General features: G+C 45.0%; 3 protein-coding genes across 3 annotated transcripts; 1 reads left to right on the top strand and 2 right to left on the bottom strand.

Annotated features, from left to right (window-relative positions):
* Positions 1-487: 487 nt before the first annotated feature.
* On the top strand, positions 488-7,785 carry zgc:92242 (uncharacterized protein LOC436899 homolog). Its single transcript, XM_047586071.1, has 6 exons — positions 488-637; positions 2,507-2,940; positions 5,237-5,354; positions 5,876-5,987; positions 6,077-6,305; positions 7,060-7,785. Exons 2-6 carry the CDS (start codon positions 2,760-2,762, stop codon positions 7,221-7,223), a joined length of 804 nt encoding a protein of 267 aa, XP_047442027.1. The 5' UTR covers positions 488-637; positions 2,507-2,759; the 3' UTR covers positions 7,224-7,785.
* Positions 7,786-14,031: 6,246 nt separating this feature from the next.
* Positions 14,032-16,844, bottom strand: cxxc5b (CXXC finger protein 5b). Its single transcript, XM_047585735.1, has 2 exons — positions 16,504-16,844; positions 14,032-15,664 (listed from the first exon to the last, which is right to left on the bottom strand). Exon 2 carries the CDS (start codon positions 15,441-15,443, stop codon positions 14,550-14,552), a length of 894 nt encoding a protein of 297 aa, XP_047441691.1. The 5' UTR covers positions 15,444-15,664; positions 16,504-16,844; the 3' UTR covers positions 14,032-14,549.
* Positions 16,845-18,439: 1,595 nt separating this feature from the next.
* On the bottom strand, positions 18,440-21,442 carry zgc:110843 (uncharacterized protein LOC541492 homolog). The gene is made up of 3 exons (XM_047584736.1): positions 21,284-21,442; positions 19,938-20,140; positions 18,440-19,358 (listed from the first exon to the last, which is right to left on the bottom strand). The coding sequence occupies exons 1-3, from the start codon at positions 21,336-21,338 to the stop codon at positions 19,269-19,271; spliced, it is 348 nt and encodes a 115-aa protein (XP_047440692.1). The 5' UTR covers positions 21,339-21,442; the 3' UTR covers positions 18,440-19,268.
* Between the last annotated feature and the right edge of the window lie 763 nt (positions 21,443-22,205).

Genomic DNA, 22,205 nt, shown 5'->3' with positions numbered 1-22,205 from the left:
AATGGTTTCATACAAATTCAGCAGGACTTCCTGGAGGAAGGAAAAGAAGGAAAGGGAGGGGGGGGGGGGGGGGGGGGACGACGACGACGACAAATCCACAGTGGGTCAGGCCAAATTCAACCAGTGAATGAAAAAATAAATAAATAAATAATTGCAAGTTAGTTTTATTTCTCATGATGCTACATGGGGGGAAAGTTACAGCGATTATCAGGGGGAATTAAATTCCTTGCATCCTTGAACGTGTCACAATTGAGTTGATAACAAACACTAAGTTATTTCACAGAATCAGATACACTCTTTATATAAACTGTTCTAACTTGATATTTCACCAAGTGCAGTTTGTCTACTTGTAGCATCGTGGGGAATGCTAATGGGAGAGATAAGAGGGTAAACAAGGAGGAGTAGAAGAAAGGAGGAGAGGAAAAGATGAATGCAGTGATGAATGCAGTGATGTCAGCCCGTCCCACTCCCATTCAGTACAAATACGGCCGAGCGGGGCTGAGCCTGCATACCGCTGCTGCTGACGGCTGCGCCGATACCACACAAAGACGCGCTCTTTCACGTCACACTCGCCCTTCATACCACACTAGAAGTCAGGACCGGAGCCGGGAGATGCCGCCGGCTGGCAACCACTGAAGTAAGTCCACTTTCCCCTCCTCTGCGTCTCGTCTCTCTTTTCATTCTCTGTCTCGTCTTTGTTGCTTGATTGCCATTCTACGGCCCGTCGAGGTCAATTTATCTCTCACACTCTGGCTCCGACGCTGTGAAACGGCCAGTGTTTTTCTCACACTGAGGGACTTTTCAAACTTTTCTCTCAGTATGCCGCGCACATACCTTCCTCTACTCTCCCGGCACTTTATTTTCTTTTCTCTGCGTGTGTGTGTGAGAGAGAAACAGACCCCCCGGTCTCATTTGCATGTTGGCACAGCTCCAAAAGCCGGACGCTTATACCTTTACAACAAAGCTGAGTGTGAGAATCCACTATATGTTAATTTCGTCCCGGTGGGATGTTGTTTCTCGGAAGTCTTCTTGATGAGTTTATGTCTTGATTTGATTTCTTTTGTCACTCGCAACCAGTTTAACATGATATGCAGTTTCGGAGAAAGCTCAAGCAATTTGCCACGGAGTGCAATGTTTGCTATCAAGTCTTGTCAGGCTGCGTTTGTCTTTTTTTTTCTTTTTCTTTTCTTTTTTTTCTCCCAGTCGGGGTTTGTCAGTCTCAATCTGAAACAGCTTTGCAGCTCCTACATAATGAAACAATACATGAAAACACTGGAGCCGCAGCAGAGGCTCTTATAGGCGAGGACATGGATCACAAAAACCTCACAGAGAGAAACTACTGAAAGGGAACTGCTGCACTGAGCTGATGAATGAATGAACAGCTCCTAAGACAAAAACTAAAATCCCTCTGTATATGTACATTTTTGTGTATAAAGGTGTTTCTACATTTCTAGTCTTAATAGTAATTGTCAGCTGCCTTTGGCTTCATATTTAAATAGATCGTTTTTCTCTTTGAATGTTTTGTTTTTTTAAATATTCCTTTTAAAAAATAACATTTAGTTTTACAAAAGCACACAGAATTACTCTTCTTTTATATTTTTTGGATTCTTACATATTACATGACATTATACTGTGTAATAGACATTTTTCACCAAAAACTAGTGGTTTTTTACTTTCCCTGTTCCTTGAAACATTTATGAAGGATTAATCATCCTATTTTTTTTTTTATTTGGTGGAAATACTTGCTAAGGGGAACAGGTACAGAATATGAACAGTATGTAAGGGATAAAATTTTCCAGTGCTCGAGACCAGCTCACATCTAGTCTTGGATTTAATGAGTCAACTGTGTCCACATGTGGCCGCACCTCAAACACCAACATATAGGGTGACATTGCACTTTTTGTCAGCGTCCGCCGGTTTGCTGTAAGTCGCTCTCGAGTGCAGATTGGTGAACTCTTATCACAGAAAACAAATACTATTGGCCCTCGCTGAGCAACACACCGCTCCGCAGTTTTCAAAAGTGAGTGGCTGTTGTTTTTATTTTGAAACAAGGTGTGCTGGCACACAACCTTGAGGTGAAGGTTGTTTCCTGGGATCTTGATCCCGATGACTTTATAATGACTAAGCCGCTGCTGATGGCTATCAGGCTCACGTGTGTTGATAAGGTGCTTGGGAAGTCAGTCTGTGTGTGTGTGTAAAACTTGACTGGACTATTAAAGCCGTCTTTTCCTTACCGTCTGTGTCTGTTACCCTCAGATAGCACGCACTCATTAGCACCCCACCCTGTCTGTGTGTGCATGTGTGTTGACTTACTGATCAAGGCCCTGTTTGCCTTTCAGCGTTTTAAAAGTACAGCACACAACACACCAACACACACATTACACTTGGCACACTAGCTTATTTGCTCAGGGCCTTTTGTGTTGTGCCAGTCTGAACAGCGTTGCATGGAGGGGAACGAAACAATACAGTAGATGTAATCTCTATCTGTCTCTGAAAACCACAACAGCTGCCCTCACCGCTGCACCTCAACGACCAGAGAGCCTGACACAGCACACGGCGAGACGCTTCACAAAGGACACCACCAGTGACCTCCAGCATTTGAAGACTGTACCCGATCCCGCTTCCTTCAAAGAAAAAAGGGAACCCGACTCTTAGCGGGCAGAAAAAGGAGGGATCAAACCCCGCCGCTGTAACACGACCCGCACCACCTGAGAGGCAGAGGGGGCAACAGAAGTCCGCGCAGGGACCAGAGAGGCAAGATGCTGGCTAAAATCCTCGAGGACATGTGGGTGGACCCGGAGGTGCTGGAGGCCCTCGGCGAGGAGCAGAAGAGGATCCTCTTCCTCAAGATGAGAGAGGAGCAGGTGCGCCGCTGGAGAGAGCGGGAGGAGAGGGAGGCGAGAGAGGGACTGGACAACAGCAACAGGAGGATGAAGAAAGGTAAATTTTAATTTAGCGGCCGTAAGGAGATGACATGCATCCCATACCTTTGCTCAATGGTGTGACTTACAGTAAAGCAAAACAAGGAAACACTGTGTGAACAATAGCCTTTTTGTAACTGGTATGTCCAGTAAATGCGGCCTTCGTCCTGACTGGTAACTCTAGCGTGATCTCATCTCATTCCTTCACATTAAAACATTTCCGCTCCTAAAAAAAAATGCCTATTTAAACGTGTTATTATGTGAATCTATTATTCACTATGACAAATTACAAACAAGGGGTCAGCCTGGCTAACATGATACCACGATATCAAATAATAAAAAGTTGTAGTCATAGTAGGACAAGTTCAAAGTACTTATCATTACAACCATCAGCGAGTGCAAATACCATGTGAGGACTGTGTATTTGTGCTGAATAATAATGTCTATTAAATGAAGGGCTACAATCTGCAGTGGCTTTAAAGCAGGAGCAGAGGGAAATTGCTACCATAACACTGCTTCTCTCTGTTTAGCTTTTCATTTGTGCAATTTCCTATTTCTCTTGAGCAGACCCATGTTAGCTTTGTCCTAAGCTAAGCTAAGCTAAGCTTAAACAAGCTGGGGGCAGGTTCTATTTTCATTTATTAGGCAAACATAGGATCAGCTCATAACAACTAAAACGTTGCCTTGAAATATATTAATACAACTATTGACACAGGGAAATTATTTTATGACTGGCTGTTCATGTTGATTGCTAGCGATCACTTTTGGGGACCCACAAACAAAACAGGCGTCGTAAAGTGGCGCTCGGGAAGCTGGTGTATAATTAATGTTGACCAGAAATCTTCTCAACTCCTCGAGCAGATGAGTAATGAAACAGTAGCTGTGTAGAGACACCTCCTCGGGTTACCACTCTGATTAAAGTGGTTAAATTACGCACACACACACATACAAAAAACAGCCTCGTCTTTGGTGTGCAGGTGGCCCGTGTAACCTACTGCTCTAGCTCTCTGTCTCGGTCACCTTGCACATCCTCGCTTCATTTGAGGTGAAACAGAGTGTCCGTCAGTGTGTGTGTGTCGTGTCACCGCCAGCTCAATCGTCCGTCCTGTGAGTCGAGACGAAAAGGATTGTGTAAGCCCCGCGGTCTGGGGCGTCGTCGGGCTTTAAACCACATATTAAGTTACCGTCTTTGTTTTCCCCAATCTCTGCCGTGCCACCTGAGTGTGCGCTTGTCTGCGTGTTTGCATTTCACAACATATAATCCAGTTTGGCGCCTCTCATTCTTCGCGGGACTGCAAATGTCACACACACACACGCACAATTAAACTTGAGTGGAGATTTCTATTGTGTGCTGCATTTCTGGTTCATTTGCTGGTGTGGTGATAATAAAAACAGACACTCTGTCTTGCCATTGTGGTCACAATTAATTAAGGTCAAAGGAGCTACGCACATAAAGGTGTGTTAGACCACTCTGCCTTTTGTTATCTGCTTTTTAAGTAGTCAGTCGCCTCTTGTGGATCCATTGTTCCCGCATTGTGTTTTGATGTGGAAACCTGCTCTGCATGACAGTCGGCTGCTGTGAACCTTGTCTCAGGATTTGAATATTTAAGCCACGCCCCCGGGCCAGTGATGTCATGGCAGGTATCTGTCTTTATCAGTAGCATCACGGAAAACATCTGAGGTGTCACTCAGGTTTATTTTCGACGACTGATGAGGTCACAGCTAAAAATAATCAGTTTTCCATGGTGTCAATGTTTTTTCCCATATGACATCAAGTTAGGGTTGGGGTTTCGGTATTTGTAAAGTGATTTATAGAAAATAATGGTGCAACATAATGAAGGTTGTTTCCAGTTCTCAACCATAGCTGGAGTTTCTATTAAAGGGTTTCAGGTCAGTTTCATGCACTCCTGCCTTCTCACTGATTCAATGGGGTCACGGTTACAAAAATAGATTTTGTTAGTAAATCAACATTTATTTAAACGTGACTTTTAGTCAATAATCTGCTACTAAAATGCAATGGATTAGCTCCCAAGGGAAGAAAAGGACAGAAATAAAAACACAGGGGAAACAAAGGACATGAAAATCAGAGCAAATCTGAAAAACCTTAATAGTCACTGAGGTCAAAGTCTATTGCTGATTCATGAGGCCTCCCTTCTACACTTGTAGGACAGCACCACCTTCTGGCTGATAGCCAGAATGGCATTTTGTGAGAGGACTACTTTAGTCACTCACAATCTCTGATTTTAACACTGATGGAAATATATAAACCACTCAGACTTACCCACTGAATTTTTCCTCCTTTAATTTGTTTCTAGTTTCCAACAAACATGTGACTTGGCTCCTGGGTCGGGACGGCGACGTGAGCGTCAGCGTGATCGGAGAGATGGACGAATTCAGGTCGTCCAAACTCCTCCAGAGGCTCATGAACAACAGGTACAAACACAAATGACTCTTTTATGAGTTTGAAAAATGTCCATTTAGCATCATAGATTTTGGGGTTTTTTGATTTACATTCACACAGGGAATAGAAAAGCAGAATATAGCATAGAAGTCAAGCCACATGATGTTTTAATGTACGTATTTTTATCATGTGAAACGCTTCCCACAAAATGTTTATTTGGTTTAATTATTTCCTCGAGACAACGTCATTCATAAATCATCCAATCTTTCACAAAATTATTTTCTTCTTTTTTTTTTTAACGTTAAAGTAAAATAGTTTATTTTCATATGCTTTATCAGTGGTTCTCCCAGTGCAACATGTTTCTTAACTGGCTCGTTCACATAGGTATGATGTAACGTTGCCTTTGATAAGATCGACAGTGAACTAAAGAGTTTCCCTCGCCTCATCCCAATTTGATTATGGAAGTTATTTGCCAAATGACTGACTAGAGGATTGATTCAAGGAATCGGGACAGCGGTCCAAAGGCCTAAAAATGGACGTCTTTGTCTTCCAGACTCCACGCTGATAATATGAATGGCATCCAGACAGTGGAATTGCTGCCAGGAAGAGAGGCCCAGCAGCTCAGCTTTAAAGAAGACATCCAGCTGCCTCTCACAGATGTTAGCGTGAGTTCATGCACTCGGGTTTAAAATAAGGAGGGTAGGTGGACCATTGTGCCGGAGCCTTACCATTAAGTCTTGCCTCACTTCCACAGGATGAGCCAGCGTCACCGGTCGACCATTCGTCTGAGGAAGATATGGATTCCTGCAGCGCTGACGACGACCTCAAGGACCCCGGTGAGGACAGCGACAGTGAATCAGGCAGCGGCTCGGACAACCTCAGCGACTGGGTTCCTCTCTACAGGCCTCATCTCAGTAGCCATGGCAACCACCCGCTCAAAGCCCAGCTGTCGGAGACAGAGAGGGTCGGACGACAGGACAGAGGTGAGAAAACACGGGAGGAAGGACGGAGGTAGAGAGAGACCTCATTAATGTGTGTTTGTGTTCAAATGTAATAGTCTGTGCAGTGGTAACTGATTCTGTTCTACGTGCCACGTTTAATTCACCTTCACCTAACGTCAGTATAAATGTGACTGGTTCTTCATTGTTCGTTAGAGGCCACAGAGACCAAAAAAAAAAATCAATCAATCACTCAGCAAATATCAATCGACATGTTGGAAGCTAAAGCTCAGAGTGCACAGCACAAAGCATGTGGAGGTGATCTCTGTAATCCTGCTGTGCTTTATAAGAAAACAATCATTTTATTAATTATTAAACAAACTGCCCTCATCCAGTGGGGAAAAGGAGGTTCAGATTGAAAAAATACAAGTAGATATACCAACGTATTGTAAATAAAATAAAAAGCAGCAGATCACTGCTGCAGAGGTACAGGAAAAGTAACCTTACGAAAACAATACTTCACTCACTATGAGCATGCAATATTCATTATATAATTTAAGATAAAAGCGTTCTACTAATTTTATTGTATTATTTATTGTGCTTATATATAAAACAATTATTCCCTATTTAAGCCAATCAAAGCAACATTTTTATTTATTTATTTATTTTTTTAATTATAGGATACCGGTGAACGACATCTTAAAAACTATACAACTTGTAGTTTCCCAAAATCAGTGTCTGTCACTAAACTCATGTAACTGAGACTCGTGAACTCACTCCGGCCTTTTCTCTTTCTCAGGAACTGTGTGTTGTGTGGAGAAGTCAGAAAAGAGAGGCCGCGTGGCGCAGCTCAAGAAGACGTTCTCAGAGGACCGTCCCAGCCCATCACCGTCACCCTACAGCAAACCGCCCATACCTGTAAAACCTGCTCATCTACAGAACGGAAGCACACGGGTCCATTAGGACTCCACAAGATTCCAAGTAGCCAGAACCTGCTGTACAGACTGTAATGAGCCCTTTGCAGAAACAAGGGTATACAGCGATACGGCGACGGTCCGGGCTGAGGCGACACACATCGAAAGATCCTTGCTTCAACCCGAACCGTGAACTAAAATAAACTTTACTGGACCTGATTCCAGGGTCTGACCCAGAGACAGCGAAGTGTCTGGGAGGTGGAGGGAGAGAAACGCTTGAAAGCTTTTGAACTGAAGTCAACCTGAACGATAAAACTGAACAGCTTTGATGCTGAGTTGAAATTCAAGTTCGGATCTACTGAACTGAGGAGCGTGGCGTGTCCACAGACAGACACACACAGACTTGCTGGGGAAAAATTGTCGTGGGTTTTATTACTTGAGATGCCATAAGCAACCGAGGGATGGAATTGATAAATGTTTTTCTTCTGTTTCATACGTAGTCCATGTGACTTTGTCATAGCACCGTTAAATATACACAGGATGCTGCTCCGGTATATGAGCAGCTGAAGGACGTTTGGGCTTAAAATAAAGGAGTGAATTTCTGAACAGACTGTATACGTGTAACACATTTTGTCCTCCTCTCTCACACTCACATATGAACACTCACTCGCACCCATTCACCGACAAGCACTGACCTGCTCATCAGGAGCTCTTTAGGGTTTGGTGTCTTTCCAGGAAACACTTTCACCTGCTGCTGACGATGATCTGTGGTGTGAAAAACAGAATAATGTTGCTGCTGGGGCTGCTGCACTTGGTAGTTATAAACCGTCTGTATTTGTACTCACACGAATCAGCGACAAACAGCGGAACCTGCAGCGGCCCAACATCTGGTCGATCCACCACTACTGAAAGGACATTTTGTAGGAACATCCATCGTCTCCGGTTTGTGAACTCTCCTATCTTGTCTGCTTACGGTTCCTCCATTGCCAACCATAAAAGTTGATTATTAAATGAACTGCCATTAAATTTAGTTCACACGTTCCCTACAAGGTCATTTATAACAACATTAGAAACAAAAACGTCTCATCTGGCGCCATCTGCTGGTCCAAGTGCCTGCAAATCAACCAGCTCTGGCAACACTGGCTTTTTTTTTTTTTTTAGTTTTTGTGCTAACTATTTACGTTAGCATGCTAGTAGGATAAACAAAGATGGTTAATGTGGTAATTGTGAGAATGCTAGCATGCTGAGGTTAGCATTTAGCTCAAACCACTGTTGTGACATAGAATTGCTATTGTTGTAACGCAAAAGTAATTTAGTGGATTAAAATGATAATAATAAACTGAAAATAACGGACCTTAATTGACCTTACAAATCAAACATCGCCATGATGAATAAGCAAACGCCATCTGACCGTGAAGCTGAAAAGGGAGTGCAAACAAACCGTGATGTGTGATGAGAATTTATTTGTTTTATTTAATACTCAGCTGCAGAACATTTGAATGCAGTCACTGCCCGAGGACCCGCCGACATCAACAGATGTTTTTTTATGGTTTGTATTTTCACTTTGGGTTTGTTTCATGTCTTTTTTTTTTCTTTTTTTTGGGTCTGGGCTTCAGCTGGACTTAAACATATGATCTCTTACACTCTGATCAGCTGAGAAGGCGTGGTCAGGTGATGATACCTAACTTGGCAAATGATTTTTTTTCGTCGCTTTTTGCCCCAAGTGAGCTGCTACGGCCACTCTCACAGCCGTGCGCTGTGTTAAAAAATGAGAGGGGCAAAGCTTAACACCCTCCAACAGCTTTGAGTCAGCACTTTAACCCCACGGCCCATGTTTCGCTTCTGGTCTTGTGATCTGGATTGCAGATCTCAAACAATGAGAAAATATGTCCCTCGACAAATATTTACAGACTCCGCTGCACCAGTGATCGGATGCGAGAAGCTGCGTAAAAACCCAAAATTCCAACATGTGTTACCATGAGAGAAAAAGCAGCGCTTCGTTTTCAAGGTTTGGCGTGTTTGAGCTGTAGTTACTACTTAACCATTTGGTCACATGCCTCTCTTACTGGGTAACTAATTCATTTCCTAAAACGCTTGCTGACACTTCAGTGTTTGTATATTAAGTTGATGTTGACGTGGAAGGGACGAAGCGAACCAAAAGAGTGGTTTCTTGTTTCGCTTTTAACAAAGTTGTGTTTGTTTGTAGCTTGCTTTTGGAGGTGGGTGTGGCCACTGGTGAAGACACAGAGAAGTTGTTGATGGTGGTCAATGATACAATGATTATCTATTCTGATGCGGGACGCATCAGAAAACAGCCCATCAGAGATCAAACAGAGAGCCCAGCGAGCTGATTAGCATGTGGTTTAGACTGAGACGGGGGCGAGACGCTCGGGGAGACAGAGCAAATGAAAGTCTGGTCACGGGAAGCAAAACGTCACAGTCAACTCAATAAACCTCTTCGCATTCCCTCACCACCTCCACTCCCTCGGCCTTGTGTGTATGTGCAGCGTGGGTGTGTGTGTGTGTGTGTGTGTGTGCGTGTGTCTGTCCGCCCATATATCTTGAATCATGTGACTCAACACGAGCAGTCATGCACACAGTGTGAAAAGCCCCGCTATATATAGTAGGACAGTGTTGGGTTTCCCAGTAAAGCATTGTAGGAGCCTGTTCATCTTTGTTCTCTAAGTGCATGTCTTTCTGCTGTAGGTGGTAAAGAGTCTCCTGATACTGCAGATTACTCTCTTGTCGAGTCTGAAAGGTGAGATTGGGACGCACAAAGCATGTCATGTGTTGATTATACGACATTAAACTTCAAATATTACCTCAGTTTTTGTGGAGAGATCAATCTTTGCTTTATGTAAAGTTAAAGAGACTACCTCACTAGTGAAAACATTAGTTTTAGCACTACAATTAAATGCTCTCATGTTTCTTCTCTTAATTAAAGTAAAATAGTAGAAAAAAAATATGTTTTTAACTGAGCAATGAAAATAGTATGAAAATATAATTCAAGTCAGGAGTTTCCTGTTTGGCTACAAATCATATCATGAATCATTGTCTGTCATGTATTTGCTAATTTATTTTCTTTGTAAGTGTGTTTGAGTCTTTGAGAAACATCAGAACATTAAAAACAATAAGTGCTTAAAATGATGAAGTGCAGTAAACAATGAGAGTTTACATATTCTAATCAGGGTCATGCAAACTCACGTGCTCACTTTCCCAACAGAAACTTTCAGTAATTTTGAGGAACTATTACGCTCCAGTAATTCGGAGGATTCGCTGTGAACATATTTGCCTTTTCGAAACACTTTTTGTCTCATTGATCATCAGGAAGCTTTCCAAATATTGAAAACTCATGACCAGTCAACTGACTTTAACGTGACAAATTAGTGACGTTCTCTTTAAAAGGCACTTAGCTAAGTCAAACACGGAGAAAATGAAAGATGTTGAACTGTAATTTCTTTATAGACAATAATTGTTTTACTCTGACTGCAAAGAATGCATGAATGAATGAATAAATGTATGAATGAATGGAAAACGTCTTCTGTTTTATAAAGCTAAATCCTACAGAGCTAATAACTCCCAGTTTCCTCAGCTATGCCTTTTCTCTAATGCTAATTAGCAAATGCTAACAGGCCGGCAAATACCGTATAGTGGTTGCCGGCGCAGTTAGCATTAGCCAGCATGTTAGCATTAGCCGTGCACTGTGGAGCCATTAGCCTGCTTTCAGATTCACTAACTTTAAACAGCGTGTCCCAAGTTTGATGCTAAAATGCTACATCGCTAGCGGCCTGCGTTTCGACATTTCGATTTTACGTGGCTCTTCACTCCACCAGAGTGTTTGTGTGCTTTCCTGTTTGTTTCATGCGCTACCGATCAATCAGCATCACCTAACAAGGCCTCCTTTGACGCCCTCCCTCCATCTCTCTCGGCCAGCGGACTATTTATTTTTTCTCTTTATATAATTGTAGAATTTGGTTCATTCTCTTTTCTTTCCTTCCTCATGTCAGGCTTGAAACAAGCCAAATGAATCATGTGTAACATTTCTCCGCTGGCTAATCAAGTCATTGCCACAATTCACTATGACTGATCTTGATTTATTTATTCACTAATAATCCACTTGGACTTAAATTCACAGAGAATGTCATAAAATCGTCATTAAAGACCTCTGATAGCTGACAGAGCTGTGGGGAAGACGTGCTGCTCCCTTAAAACGAGGGGAATCGAGCCAATTGAACAGTGTGGGAGAGGTCTAGCTCAATAATCATTGGCAACAATCAATTCCACATAATGAGGTGGCCTGAAAACAAGTCATGATGAAATATCACCGCAGGCAGACAGACTTTATCACCGTGCTTCGCCTGCCTTCCTGGAACCGCCGTGCCTCTTTTCAAATCAGCAGCAAGCTTAAAGATTAACAGAATTTTGTGTACACATTACCTCCGAGGATCAAAATGTGAGAGCTTTTTTTTCTGGATGTCCCAGATTTTATGGATAGGTTGGATGTTTCTTTTTTTTTTTTTTTTTCTTTTTAAATATATAAGTTACACGTATGATTTTATTGGTCCCTAGTTGTTTTTTTTTAATTGGTAGCATGAGACCAAACCAGGACTGGATGACACTGTTTATAGGCGTCGGCCTATTCTGAATTCACCTTTAACAGCTTTAAGGGTCAAAGGTCAAGAGTTCCCTTTTGACCCCCGGTGTCACCAAAATACAACCTGGGGGCAGATGAGCTGCCTGGGCTTTTCAAGGATGTAAGAAGCCATTGTGTTTGTGTTTGGGGCGTCACATGCTCCCCATGTGTATAAAAGTCGAATACAAATGGATAACAGAGGCGTAATGAGGAGTGATCTCAGATAGATGCCGTTTCTGCAAAGCTGTTACACATTTCCCAACTCTGGGGATACAGCCAGTGAAGGGAGAAAAAATTCACAATGAGACACAGTGTCTCCACGCAGACGCAGTGGCCAAAATTTCAAAGGTCTGGCTCGTGAGCGAGGGTCCGCCCAGCTCCAGCGCAGGTTGCCTTGGGCTGGCAGGTTGTTCCACTGCAGTGTGTGTGCGCGAATTGAGAGGAGTTTTTCCTCCAGAGTGGGCAGGGCCGCTGCTGCTAACATATGTAAGCTCCACAGGGGTCTGTGACGGCGCACACCGGCTATCTGGACAATGCATCCGTCATTAACCTCCCGTCTCCGTCTCGCCGCATTTCAGCCGGCCTCCATCCCGCCGCTCGCTGGATCTCGCACTCATCTCCTTCCCTCTTTGTTTGGCCCGCGTTATCTTCATCCCCTGCTGTCCATCTCCCCGTCCTCCTCCCTGCATATCCCTCTCTTTCTCTTTTCTCTCCCACTGTGGCCTGCTTTTCATCTCTCCCAGTTTCGCCCGCTCTCTTACGCCCCCCTCCCCCCCCCTCAACCCCATCCCTACAACCCCCCCCCCCCCACCCTTCCTCCCTTCGCTCTCTGCCCTTCACCATGTCCCCCACACCCCTCCGCCCCCTCACCCTCTCCCAGGATCCGCTTTCCACCCCCTCCTCCTCCTCCTCCTTCCCCCAACTCTCTCTCCCCCTCTCTCTCTCTCTCTCAACCCTCCCCCCCTTCCTCCTCTTCTCTGTCCTCCGTTCAATCCCCCCTTACTCCCTCACCCCCTCCACCCTCCTCCCTTTCTCTCCTGCCATCTTGCAGGCCAGTGGAGCCAGACTGCAGGCGTTCAGGGAGTCACTGGACCTGCTGGGCAGCGGGTGACACAGATTTCCGGTGTGTGTGTGTGTGTGTGTGTGTGTGTGTGTGTGCATGTGTGACGAGACCAGGGAGGGGGGATTAAGCTCCAAATCACTAGAAAGGCACTGAAGAGAGAGAGGGGAGGGGTGGGGTGGGGTGGGGTGGCGGCGGCGGCGGCGGCGGTGGTGGGGGGGCTGCAGATCCAAGAATTTGAAATTCCTCCTTTGTCTGGGAGATGAAGAAACACTAGACTGTGGACTCAAACTAAAAGACTGTGTGTTTCTCATTCAGAGGGAGCGTTGTAATAGCATGATGTTGGAGCTCACTGCTTTTCTCCATGAGTTGGCAGTGTCCTGCGTTGGCTGGCGTGCAGCGCTTTCTCTCTCCCTCCCTGCCTGACAAACACACACACACACACACACACACACACACACACACACTCACAAACCCCCCACCCCCACAGATGCACACACTCACACTCACTCGCACGCACACACACACACACACAGTCCCTCTGCGATCCCCCTGACTGAAGGCTCACAGGAAGTGCAGCCGTGGCCCAATTATAGCGTGACACCTCGGGCCGGCCGTTGCCATGGTTACGTCTTCCCTGCGGTCCCCTGGAGTGTGGCGCCGAGGAAGAAGGTCTTATCACATCAGCCATCGTTACGGCAACAAGCAAAAAAAAAAAAAAAAAAAAAAAAAAAAAAACCCACCCTGTAGCCTGAGTCCAGCCGGGCTGCGTATTTTGGTTTTTAAAAATCTGCGCGTGTCTGCGTATGACACACACTTGTGAACAAAAAGGGAAATTGCGTTAGTTGTGTGAAGGAGGATTTGTGATTGTGTGTGCATGTCAGGTTAGGTGTGCTCGAGTGCATGCGCCGGACCTGCCAAGGCAGCGTGTAGGTGTGTGTTTGTGTGTGTGCGCGCGTCTGTGGGGTTGCGATAAGGCTTTCAGCCACACCATTAGGTGACTCATAATCCACACAACCTCGCGCGCTCGCGCGCGCACACACACACAAACACGGACGCACGCATGTGCACGTGCGGGCAGAAACGTGGCGGAAAACAGACACATACACCCAATTAAAAATAAACACGCACGCACTGATGTGGCATAAACCTGGTAGACAAGTGCACATGGCAAATTTCTTTTATTTCAAAAGGGCAAACAGAGCTATACAGTACAAGTTGCACATGAAATAATTTAGCCGAGGCTGAACTCATTCATTTCTTACTGATGCAGTGACGTCAGAACAACAGAAACAGAACTCCCCAATAGAAACAAAACATTTGGCTCCTTTTATGTTGAAGCACAATACATCCAAACTGGAAAGCAATGTAAAAAAGACATAATGTTTTCCAGATATTTACAGTCTATTTACAGCATTTTTTGTCGTCATCTAAATATTGACACACATTGGTATCCTTCTTTCTCTCCTCTCCAATTCACTGATTGTCAAAAGAAAGGATGGGAACGAGTGTGGACATTCTTAAACGGAGCTGCAGCCCCTCACTAAAAACACGAGATCAGAAGATCTTTGAACCACAGTCTGAGCGTGTTAACATGGTGTCCTGTGCTGTGTGTTAAACTGCAGCTCTTCAACAATCATCCAACCAGGATCCTCTGACAAATGCTGCCGCCACAAGCATTACTATCCATCCAAGGCTCCGTTGCTTCTCTCCTGTGCCAGGCCCAAAGTAAAGTCGGACCCCCTCAGATCAAACCCAGACACTCTGCTCTCAAACCCAGCCCCCCCAGGCTTCCTCTTCAGCTCCTCACACTTCCTGTATTTACAGATCTGGTGTCCCCTCTTGCGATTGCGGCAGCTGCTGCACTGTTCGCAGTTCGTCTGACGCCGGCACGGTACACACTCCCCACACCTCTTCCTCTTCCTTCTCCCTCCGCTGCCTCCGCCCAGAGAGCCGGGAGAGTAGCCCTCGGCCACCAGCCCCTCTATGCCCTCGGCTCCCATGGCCGTGCTTCTCCAGTGGCCTCCCCCCATCTGGAAGCCTGCCAGGGGGAAGAGAGCGGGGCTGAAGGGGAACCACGCACCTAGGAAGGGTTGGAAGTCAGTGCCACATCCAGGGGAGTCCTCCTCCTCCTCCTCCGGCCCGGATGCGCCTCCCTCTCCATCGGCCTTTCCCCCCTTCGCCTCCGCGGCCTCTCTTTTAGCCGGCTGGCTGCTCTGTGCACCCAGGCTGGCCTGCTCTGTGGTGGCGGGGGTGAGAGCCAGCAGCCCAGCCCGCATCAGCAGCTCTGCGGCATGGGCCAGGTGGAGCCCGCTGGGCGACTCCCACATGTCGGGCCAGGAGGGGGCCCGGCGAGGCTTAGCGTGCCCGGGCTGGGCGGCCCGCTGCTCGGTTGGGGAGGGCTGGATCAGGCCTTTGACATCTACGGCTGGGGAAGGGGTGGAGATGTAATGAGAGAGGCTGTAGGGGTGGCTGGAGCGCTTAAGGCTAGGTCTCAGTGGCTCATTGGGGATTTTAGCGCTGCTGTGAGCCTGATCTGGGGAGGAAGGGCCAGCGATGTCTACTGCAGTGGACATAGCAGTGGCTGGGTATGGGGGGTGTCTGTCCTTGTGTGCGTGTATGCGTGAGTGTGTGTGTGTGTGTGTGTGTGTGTGTGTGTGGGAGGAGAGGTAAGGGAGAAGGGGATTGAAGCCGATGCGGAGTTGACAACCGTCCTGCTGTTACTTCAGCCAAAATGGCAAGCCTTGGCCTGTGTCCCTATTCCCATTCTCTGCAGCAGCTTCAGAGTCCTGGAGAGCTAGAAATGAATAGGGGATGAAGAGAGGAAGGTTAAGAATAGAAATGTTGGGGAGACAAATACAGAAAGAGAGTAAACAGGGGAGATAAGTCTGGAGGATATTTTCCCAGCCACAGCTAGTAAACACAGTCAGAGAATGAGAGCGAGGAGAATCAGTGTTCAAACACAAATATAACATATATGTGTATAGATTCAGGAATCAAACTACTAGAAGAGGGTGAACAGACACATGTATCTGACAGAGCATGCTTTGGCAATGATTTCCGCATACAGGAGGCGGTATCCCTTTAAGAATTTCACGGTATATCAATGCAATCAATAACAGAGCGACAACAATATGCAAAGATATGCGCATATGCGCAGGTCAAATGTGGAGCGCGCTTTTCAAATACATTTTGACGACTGCTGTTATGTGTGCCAGCCAAAGCTTAAGCCGAGTAGAGGAAGACTAAATAAGGGACTGTAAAAAAAAACAGGCTGTCTTTTGTCTGGTATCGACGACGAGGAGCGAGGTGCGCAACGATGCGGTTGCTGTGGATAAAAAAAGACCAGGCTATATTCCGTGTCCACATTTGTGGAAAAACTACGCCGCTAATTACACACGACACATATACGATATAACTGTGTACGTGTGTAAGCCTTTTGACGGGTCGATCGGGGGTGTAGATCGATCGTTTCGGCATAATTAAGGTTACCTAAGAAGACGGTGTTCGACCGACGCCACGGCGAGCTGACCATAGTCCGAGTGGTCGCTGCGACACGGCGCTGCGCGCAGGAAAAGGCGACAAAACACCAGGGCGAAAATCAACAGGAAGTGTAGAGAAAACGCTGTCCCTTACCTTACAAATATAGCGAGGGCTCTCCTGTCAAAGATATGATGAAGTCATGAACTAATGGCGTGGTGATTGTAGCGTATATGGACGGCGGAGCTGCCGATTCCTCCTCCACCTCTCCGTCCCGGAGGGTCTGCAAACACTCTGCACGGAATTTGGGGGCGTCGCTCAAAATGCGAAGTGGACTCTGCAGTCGAGGCTGTGGTCAGAGCGACCCCATAAGATCCACGGGAACACTTGAACATACACGAACAGCTGACGGCACCAATACTACAGCGTGGCGAAATAAAGCCAACAACATCCATCATGTACAGCACTCAGCGTGTCAATAAACATGTGTCCTGGGTGGACACTGGCACCGAGAAACCACCCACTCCCATTATATGATGGTGAACACACGCATTTAACATCACCACTGGGAATGACCTATAAAGAAAACAGCAATAATAATAATAATAAAAATCACTGGATATATTCTGCATCCATCTTTACTGAAGAAGCATAGTCATTTATATTATTATGATTATTATTATTGTTATCTGATTGTTATTTATTACAGCAATCTAATACGTTGTGAGTGCATGGTGGACTTAAAATAATATGTTTGAAGGCATTTTTAATTCAAAATATCGCAAAAAAAGAGTTTGACTTTGCTTTTGTGAAATCATTTTTTAACTTGATCCTAACTGGTGTGAGGAGTTCCTTAATGTTTTGACAATATATATTAAAGTAATAAAGTAAACTACCTAAAAAATAACGCTGCTCAATGAGAGATTGAAACATAAGTAAAATAGAAATAAAAAATAAGTGTTGAAATAAGTTATCGGCTTAAATCGACTCTGGAACTCGCCACGCATGTTTTTGGGTGTAAATAATAGAATTTGGACTTGGACTTAGGTAGGCTTTAATAATCCACAAGGGGAATTGCTTGGTCACAGCAGCTTAGTTGCACATAAAAAGAAACACTCTGGAGACCTACACCACAAAAGAAAGATAACATAAAATGTAAAATCTAGTCAAATAAATCAAAGAAATGAGTGTAAGCTAACGTGCTAATAGCTAAAGCTAATGTACAGCATATGAACAAATGCACAAAAGAGAGATGGAAGAAGATAGATGGTATACATGAGGATGATAGTTATTATTACATTAATAACATGGGGTTATCTATGGCAGAAACGTGAGATGCTGTACAGCCGGGTAAAGCAGGATATGACAGGATTAATAATGCAAATAAATAATCTAAATAAAAAATAAATTAATTACGAATGACTACAGGAGCATATTTTTGTACCAACCGGTTAAGTGTTATCTTAAAAAATGTAATTTCATAAAAATACCGAGTCGGTGTACGTTTTGGTTATTTATGACTAGCCTTAATGCTTCCTGGGGCCACGCGCAGGGCAAATATTTCTCGGTGAGCACGAGGAGCCGAGCCGTCTCCTAAAGGTGACTCCTCACGCGGGGACGCTGGAGTCCACTCCACCTCTTCTGAGAGTCCTCCGCTGCATCTGGCACGCGGCCAGATACCTCGTGCGCGTGTATGTGTGCGTGTCACTATGGGAGCAGGGGCCCACAGTCCTCGCGCACACCGTCTGGCCTGGGCGATCCATGCAAACACAGCGTCTCCTAGCGGCCACCACCGGCACGGCCGCGGCTTAAAATGGCCACTGGTGTGAGGTGGACACTGCAGCACAGCAGCCCTCCCCCCACCCCACCCTACCCTACCCCACCTCACACACACACACACACACACACACTCACTCACCCCCACCCCCTTCAGCTGAGGCCTCCGTCTCCAGCACGCACACACGGACCGTTTACTCATTATCCGTGTCCACCATTAATCCACGGACACGCTGCATCTCCCTGCAAACTGAAGGGTTAAGTTCATCTGATCTGGTTCTTACAACAAAAAATAAACACTGTGGAGTTAAAGGGCTTACCAATTAATCACTCAACAAGTTTTATTCACAATATACAGAACAATGAATCATCAAACCAGACACACTGCAGCCAGTAGAAAATAAATCTGAGAAGCAAATATATATATCTCCAAATATATCCTTTATGAGCACAGATTAAACACCACAAACTCTCCACATAGCAGATGATCACAGACAAATGATAGTGTTTCAAATGTTGGGATTACTTCAATTAAGACGAACTTTTATTCATTCATTTATTTTTTTTTTTTGACTAAGCAGCAAACAAACAAAAATCATACCCTGTAACATTCATTGTGTGTGTGTGTGTGTGTGTGTGTTCAGGTGCTGGGCTGTTGATTTAAATATAAGGCCTGTAATACTGGACCGAGCGAAACGGCGAGAGAAGCCAGTGTCACGTTTCAAACCACCTGCTCCAACACCTACAGGAGTCAACGGGAAAAGGGCGACACAGGTGCCGTCGGACATGAAGGCACAACGGCCGCACGGTGGAATAATTCACTCCTATCAGATTTAAACAAACTCCACATCAAGTGGGCCACAGCCTATTACGCCTCCATGTCTGACTGTGTTGATTGCCAAAGTCCCTTCCTTATCTGTCCGGAAATGACCTTTGATTTCAAAGCATGTTATTTTAGAAAGAGAACACAGGCAAACGCGTGAAATCAAAATATATTGGGCTCGTTTTGGTTTTGGGTTGTGGACGATATTAACGGTTAGTATTGAGCAGCCACGCTGTGACCGTCAGAGTGACACTGCAACGGTTAAATGATCAGGTCGCACGAGAGGTCGGGGAGGGCGGAGGAGTTCTCCGACCAGCTGGATTCAAGCATCCTTCTTCTTGATGATGAGCGGGCCGACGTTGTCCCCGGTCTCCTCGTTGTGTTTGGTGTGGGCCCCGTCACAGTATGGGAACTGCAAGGAGGACACACAACATTAGAGGGAAAGAAAATTCGCTCTTATCAAGTTTCAGCACGTTGAACTCGGTGATATGAGGGAGCGCTGTTAGCCAATCGGGACTTAACACAAACAGTAATCGGAAAGGTTAGATACGTCACACCCAGCGCAGACAACCTTTAAGATCACAACTCCAGGAAATGAGGAAAATCACTCTTACTCAACTCCGCTGATTTCCACTGATCACGAGAAGTTAAAAATGTCTCTTACGTATCTGTATCCGTGAGGTTAATTTAGGATTTTATGGAGGCACTGGAGCTCCGTTTATGCACATTTCAATTCAAGTACCAAACTCAGCCCTTTGAAGTCTATCAAAAATCTGTAAATAAAATAAATCAGATTCCTACTGAAGCCTTTACGGAAGTCTGGGACATGTCTGTGTGCACTCAAAGTCCAGAAAAACCTACTGTGCCAATACTCAACACAGGAGATTGGCCAACGAAACCTATGACCAAGTTTCACCGGTCCTCGTAGAAAGCTTGGGGAATGAATAAAAATGATCGTGTCTTTGAGTTGGCTGCTGCTCTAAGGCCTGACCTTCTTTGACTTCCAGCAGCGGCAGTACACGGCCTTGGTGCCGATGTCCTCCATGTCAAAGCTGTGGACCACTTTGGGACTGTCCTTGCAGATGGACGTGTTCACCTGGCCCTTTTTACAGCTACGCCTGCTCAGGTAACGGCTCACCAGGAAGCCTCCGACGGCTGCGACCACCGCGACCGGCACAGCTACCGCAAAATGCTCTGCAGAGAAAGAGAGAGATGGGCATGGTGAGCATACAGGGAAAACTGGCCAGTTCATTAGGTGCAGTAGTGCAAATGAATGCATTTATTTATTATTTTAACTGTCCAGCAATAAATCTTAGCTTCACGAGAGTTACACAGTTCAGTTCATGTTAAAACAACTGGACGATCATTTCTGGAGGATGCAGTCATTAAACACTGTTGTTTCTACTAAAAATAGGGCTGCCAAAATAATAGAAATGCATCAGTACAACACACATAACACAAAATAATTCAGCAGCACTACAAGCCTTAACAATGAGGACAAAGTTGAATGGTGTACCTAAAGAACTGGCATGTGTTTATATACACATAACATTTGAATACATTAGTCCTAAGTTAACCCACTGTCTGCTTCGTGTTTCTGTTGGTTACGACTGAAAAGACGCAATAATAATTTAGTTCCCACCATAAAAAAAAAAAGAAAAACTCACAACCTTACAAACCATACATGTGATTCTTTTTCTAAACATGTCCCTATATGAACTTCCCCACACATAACACAACATACACAACTACAGCTGTGGGTTCGTTTTCCACACAGAGAAGGCTGGACATTGTCGGGGTATGTGCAGAGGCTTTTCATTTTGACCACCAGTTGTGTTTTTTCCCCCCTTTTATTTTCTTTTCTTTTCTTTTCAAGGCAACCAGGAGGATTATGTGGCGAGAATCACATGATGTGACCGGAGTCCTAAGACGAAAGGAACAGAGGCCCTGCTGTCAGCCTGGATCAGCAACATCTGCGATTAGCTGCTTCGCTAGAGCGACTAGCAGCCAGGACACATAAAGAGACGGACTCATGCTCTGGCTGCTGGGACGGCGTCCAACTATGGCTGTGATGGGTCCAGACTATCAGAGACACCGGTGCCTGCTAAAGTTGGAAACACAGCCTTTGCGTCCAGCGCGGCGGCTAGTTAGCTAGCGAAATGGCGCGTTGACTGTAGTGAGAGCGCTTAAGTGCAATAAAACGGATAAGCAGCGTATCGTCCATACGACCGCGCCATATCCTTACAACTGTATCGATACCTGTTTAGGTTACAACATGCGCCCAACGGAAACATTATTTATAAGCTAGCACATTATAAGCCAGCTTTGGTACTTTACCTTTGGTTAACCTAAAGCCGGAGCTGGATAGTGCAGATAAACTTGGGGTTGTCATGTTTTTCCTGGACGGTGTGCTGTTTATGGATAAAAGAAGCACAGCAAGGTCAACCGGGGAGAAAATTTATCTGAACTCCGTTCGCTCCTACGTCACTGTGCAACAACCAATCAGAATGGAGGAGGGGGGAAGGCCACGCCTCTTCCAGAGATGTTAGACTAGATATCAACTGCTCGGTTACTTCCTGCTTCGTTTTGGTGTCGTTTGAATACGTAACTGCTGCGACCACATCGGATTTCATCGACTAATATTATTTTTCTGAATGATTCAGATATAAAGTGTTAACCACACCCCCCAGGAAGACCCATATCCACACACTTTATCTAAATTACTGACAGCGAGAAGCTTGGTTTGAAATAATCGGCACCGATAAGGTTCACATTTCGCGGTAGAGAACCATCTTTATCTCTGGAGGCTTTGGCGAGTGCCATTTACCCTCCAAGGAGTTATTTTTCTTGAGAATAAATGCGACTATGAGTCAAAACTAGCATTTAACTCGACGTTGAATGAAACTAACTGATCAAATAATCTTAACTGTAAAAACCGCAGTAGCTTATTGATGATATACGGACGAGGAAATGAGGTTGAAATCTAATGTATTTGAATTATTCTGCATGCAACCACCACCAGAGGACGACAAAATGACATATTATAAGACAATTATGAATGCAGTGTTTGTATGATGGGATTCTAGAAATCAAATATCAATGCATTCATCAATGCATAGTTGGACACCATCCCACCATTTGTATTAAAATATGATCCAAGTTTATTTTTCCACTCACAAATAAAAAATGGGTGTACTGTAGATTAGAACAACCTCCTACTTAAACACATTATTGCCAAACAATTTCAGGCCCTTCAAGT

This window comes from Mugil cephalus, chromosome 5 (assembly GCF_022458985.1).
Source record: "Mugil cephalus isolate CIBA_MC_2020 chromosome 5, CIBA_Mcephalus_1.1, whole genome shotgun sequence".
In the NCBI taxonomy this organism is placed as follows: domain Eukaryota; kingdom Metazoa; phylum Chordata; class Actinopteri; order Mugiliformes; family Mugilidae; genus Mugil; species Mugil cephalus.
The sequence above is the reverse complement of the archived record's forward strand: the minus strand, read 5'-3'. Positions and strand labels throughout refer to the sequence as shown.